The sequence below is a fragment of the Coffea arabica genome, chromosome 11e (assembly GCF_036785885.1).
Source record: "Coffea arabica cultivar ET-39 chromosome 11e, Coffea Arabica ET-39 HiFi, whole genome shotgun sequence".
NCBI lineage: Eukaryota > Viridiplantae > Streptophyta > Magnoliopsida > Gentianales > Rubiaceae > Coffea > Coffea arabica.
Genome location: NC_092331.1, coordinates 14,230,875 through 14,236,194, shown reverse-complemented (window position 1 = coordinate 14,236,194; position 5,320 = coordinate 14,230,875). Strand labels below are relative to the sequence as shown.

Sequence of the window (5,320 nt, the reverse complement as noted above, 5' to 3'; positions counted from 1 at the left end):
TGGGACAAGTTATGCTATCCGATGGAGGAAAATGGCCTTGAATTTCAGAAACTGGGAGATGTTCAACTAGTATTTGGTTGTAAGCTTTGGTGGAAATTTCGTTCTGGATCTTCCATTTGGGCTAATTTAAGGGCTTCAAAATATATCAAAGGTATTGATCATGCCTCTTTAATCAACTTCCAGCATTCAGATTCGCGGATTTGGAGAAGGATGTTATGCACTAAACAAGTAGTGGAAGATAATACTCGCCTGCGTGTTCGAGATAGATCATGGTCTTTTTGGTTTTATAATTGGATAGGTGAGGGGCCTCTTGCCACTAATTTGCCAGTCGTCCCATTTCTGAAGGTTCGAATTTCAGATTTCTACCATAACAGGATATGGCATTTGGATGCATTGTAGTCACTTGTTTCTAGTGAACTAATAGAAGGCAATTTTCTTTGTCTAACGATATGAAAGATGAGCTGGTGTGGTGTCCTGTAGCATCTGGCCTTTTTTCAGTTTCATCTGCTTTCAACATAATGCGTCAAAAGAAGCCGACAATGATTTCCAAGAGGTACATTTGGAGCTCTCGAATTCCCCTAAGAATATTGATGTTTATGTGGAGGCTTCTGAATAATGTTATTCCATTAGTTGATGTCCTTGGGGGCTTGGGTTTTAATATGCCCTCAAAATGTTCTTTTTGTACAAGTTGTGAAACAATGGATCATCTATTTTCGAAGTGTCCCCTAGCAGAGGAAGTCTGGAATTATTTTGAGATATTCCAAGCGATCATCACCTCGATATTCTTTATCGACTGCAGGGCTTATGGGCTGGTGCCTCAAGTTATTCAATGACTGGTTGTCTTCTACCCATATTGCCATCGATAGTCTGTTGGGAAATTTTGGAAAGTACGGAATCTCCATTTCTTTGAAGGTGTTGTCCTCCCAGCTACTCTGATTTGTCATCGAGTTCTCGCTGAAGTTCAAGCTATGTTGACAGCTTGGCCTTTAGCTCACAAGGAGGCATCTGATGCAAAGCTTCTTCTACGAGTATGGTTTCCTCTCTTATTCCGAGGAATCCTCGGTCAGTTACTTTCCTAACTGGGCAAGCACCATCATTCCCTTTTTCCAAATTAAATGTGGATGGCTCTTCGCTTGGGAACCTTGGGCCCTCAGGTGAGGGAGGTATGCTCCAGGATCATTTAGGCTTGTGATTCTTGTGTTTTCTACGTTTTATGGACATTGCACTAGTCTGGAGGCCGAGGCAAGAGCCTTACTGGAAGGTCTAGCTGTTTGCGCAGCACTTGGTCACATTCAGGTTTTGGTTGAAATGGACTCCAAGATTCTGCTTGATGCGGTTTAAAGACATGCTAAGTGTGCATGGTGCATTGATGCTTTTTTTTTTTTGCCAGATTTTTGGCTGCTTTTTTTTTTTTTTTGCCAGGTTTGGGCTGCTTCTCAGAATAGGCAGTTTCATTTTGTTCATGGTTATCGGGAGGTCAATTCTATGGCGGATGCACTTGCTCAACTCGCCAATTCTAGCCAAGTTTCCACTTTTTATCATCCTCAAGATTTGCTGCAGCTTGTAAAAGGCATAGTTAATCTAGATAGGATGCATTTTCCTTATTTAAGATTTTCATAGACTTTTACTTTTCAAAAACAATAAATAAAATTCCGAGGTTAAAAAAAATTGCTTTGGTCAAAAACTAGACAAAATCGTCTAAAACAGGCCAAATTAGTGACCTTGTTCAACTGACTGACCCGATTTTCAAACTTGTTTTGTTTTTCTGAAACATAATTTAAGTTACCTAAATTATAAAACTTTCATCTATTAATAGGAATAAGAAAATGCCAGTCACCTAGTGTAAATATTAAAATGACTCGCTTTCCCAAATGATCTCTAAACTAAGAAGTTCTCATCCCTATCTTCTTATCAATTTATCATCAGTGATTCTAACTTGTATTATAAAACCATATTCCCAACAAAAAGATGTCGAATTGGGTATGATTTGTTTTAATTTAGTTTTTCAAGTAATTTTGGAGAATGGACATATTTTAGATATGAATTCACATTTTTATATATAATTTTTAGGTGTATATTTGATTGCAAGCTTAATATCTTTGTAACATTTTATGTGGATGGCCGAATATAACCAATAACTTAAGTTCAATATTTCTAAAACTTATAAAAAATATAAAATAATCATGACATCATACTGAGGTCAACGAATTTTTTAGAATGGTCCTACCTATCCGACCAATTGATCCCTAACACAATAGTTTAGCCGAATCATTATCTGGTCCAAATTTAACAACATTGCCTGCAACCAAAAGAAAGTTAATGCTGATGAACATTTAAGCAACAAAGCAAATTTCTTAAATTTTCAAGTGATCTCAGATAATAGTTACTATTACAAATTGGAGTTCTGTAGGCTTAGGAATAATTTGTAAATACCTGAAACGATGTGAAGTTATGGCAAAAAAAAGGGAACTTGAAACAGCAAATTATTTACTAACAATTAATACCTTCAAGTCCACCGAAACTCAAATAACAACTTATAATATGCATCTCCTCAAATAAACAAAGACCTCGAATAACAACTTTTGATCAGTTGGATTGCATTTTTTGTGGAGTTTTTAAAGAAAAATTACTGTAATATTTTTTTATTTTTTTTGTAGGATATGATGTATGTGAAGTAAAAAGGTAATTGAAAAATGTATGAAAGAATAGGCTCATGAAAACTTTTTTAAAAAATTTTGTCAAAAATGCAATCCAAACAAGACTAATTTCTGACTTATCTCAATTTTTTTTCCATGGTAGAGTATTAATATGTTGCCGCCTTTTTTGATGCACTTATTCCTCTATTGAAACAAAATGTACAACTTAATCAGCAAAATATTACACTTAATTGATAACAAATTACCAATTTAGGACCCTCTATGTACCATCATAAGTAAGCGTTAAATTTTATAGCGCATCCTTTCGTTGAACAAGCCACTTCATCAGAAAGAGGATTTTTTGTCTCATTGCAGTTTGCTCCGGTCCCCCTCCCCATACGAAACTTTAATTAAACCAAACTGTGATAATTATATGTGACATTTCTACTGCGTAATTCTGTTGGATGTTTATTTACCAAAAAAAGACTTAACTTTTCACAAGAGAGAAATAAAAGACTTACTGCTCGTTTGAATTGCATTTTTTTTTTTGGAGAAGTTTTTGAGAAAAAAATTACAGTATACGTAAAGTAAAATGGCAATTAAAAATTGTGTCGAAGGAATATTCATGAAAGCATAAAATTTTTTCTCCAAAAGATCAGAATCCAAACAATTAACTTCTCACAAGAGGGGAAAAAACACCTTTTCACAAGAAATCTCTGGCGTGATAAATACTGAATATAAATGTACAATTGAACTTGGGCTGTAACTTGCAATTCATCTTCTTGGGCTAATGTGCACGCCTAGTGCTTCAAACAGATTGCAAAAGCCCATCTCATGCCTCCCAAGAATTAAGTGGGCCTTCCAATTCGAACCATCCAGAGCTCTCTAGATTTTTTTTCCCCCCAAACGGCAAATTGGTTCCTATCGTTAAAGGCCAAATAAATTACATGTAACTCCTTGTGGTTTTGCATAGCGGCAGATGAGCCTCTTAACATTTTAAAATAGTTATACAACTCTCATGTGATTTTAGTATAAAGTGAAAAAATGAATGAAATACACAATTAGTTATAATGATCATAGAAAAATGCTTCAAAGTGCTTATGATCAAATCATAATATCTACTTATTCCTCCATGGTTTATATAAATATTCATTTTATCCTATTCCTCTATTATTTTACATATGGTGCAAAAGTCATCATTTAATTTAACATTTAAATACACTATGAATTTCAACGAATGACGTTAGTTAGTATAATTTTTTTTTTTTTTGTTAAAATTTTACTTTATATAAAATCAGAGAGAGATAAAGTGAATATTTTAAAACACTAGGAGGTGATGTGATAATAGATGAAATGACGGGGGGTTATTTGTAATTTAGCCTTTGTCAGAAAAGCAACTTGTCCGGAGCCCTCTAGATCATGAAGGAAGATCGTAGAAGTTTATAGGGAAAGCAAAAGAATTCCAGATTAATCCGTTGGGCAATCAATTCACGAAAATCCTCGAAAACTCTGGGCTCTGCCTCTCCTCTCCTATAAATATGAACCTCCTTCAGCTGCTTCATCATCATCGACAAGAATTGATCGAATCTCACGGTACAATCAGATCTCTGTTTAACTTTATAAGATCTCAAAATAGTTAACATCATCGTCACCGTCAGTTCTCCTGAAAATGTCGCTGATTCCAAGCGTCTTCGGTGGCCGAAGAAGCAACGTTTTCGACCCATTTTCACTTGACATTTGGGATCCCTTCGAAGGCTTTCCTTTCTCGAACACCAGTCTGGCGAACGTCCCAGATACAGCAAGGGATACATCTGCATTTGCAACCGCCCGCATCGACTGGAAAGAGACTCCCGAAGCCCATGTCTTCAAAGCCGACCTTCCGGGGCTGAAGAAGGAGGAAGTGAAGGTGGAGGTTGAGGAAGGCCAGGTCCTGCAGATTAGCGGAGAGAGGAGCCGGGAGCAAGAGGAGAAGAACGACAAGTGGCATAGGGTGGAGAGGAGCAGCGGCAGGTTCCTGCGCAGGTTCAGGCTGCCGGAGAACGCCAAGGTGGATCAGGTGAAGGCCAGCATGGAGAATGGGGTGCTCACCGTCACCGTGCCGAAAGAGGAAGTGAAGAAGGCTGATGTTAAGGCCATTGAGATCTCCGGCTAAATGCTTTGGGTTGCTAAGCTAAGCTCTGTGGAAACTGAATGTGAAACAAGAATAAAAGAGAGTGAGGTGTAGCGTGCAAAGTGGTTGTGAGATGTCTCCGTTTGTATGAATTTGTTTGTTTGCTGTGTGGATGATGATGAATTTTGTGTAAAGGGCTTTGTATTTCTTGAAATAAAAAGTTATCGGTAGATACCTGTTTCTTACCAGAGTTTTCTTCTTGGCTTAATTTATATTTATATCCACCACGGAATATATCCTATGTTCAGCGAAAAGAATTAAGTGATTTCAGATGCTCAACATTTTTAACTGAGATCTGGATGTGTGTTTGGAGGAGCAATTGATGTCAGATTTTCATGAAAGACGCTGAAGATGTGGGGAGAAGGGTCGAGATGACGGATTTTAGACCACGGAATCAACTCCGGATTTTATTAGAAAATTTACCGCCAGGATAGACCATCAAAACCATGGTAAAACAGTTTTGTCGATGGCCACTCAAGTTCGATTCATCTTTGAGATTCAGATCGACCGATTC

At 37.1% G+C, this 5,320-nt stretch overlaps 1 protein-coding gene across 1 annotated transcript; it reads left to right on the top strand.

Moving 5' to 3' along the window:
* Window positions 1-4,125: 4,125 nt before the first annotated feature.
* On the top strand, window positions 4,126-4,994 carry LOC113717780 (18.5 kDa class I heat shock protein-like). Its single transcript, XM_027242587.2, has one exon. The coding sequence runs from the start codon at window positions 4,306-4,308 to the stop codon at window positions 4,786-4,788; it is 483 nt and encodes a 160-aa protein (XP_027098388.1). The 5' UTR covers window positions 4,126-4,305; the 3' UTR covers window positions 4,789-4,994.
* The last annotated feature ends 326 nt before the right edge of the window (window positions 4,995-5,320 follow it).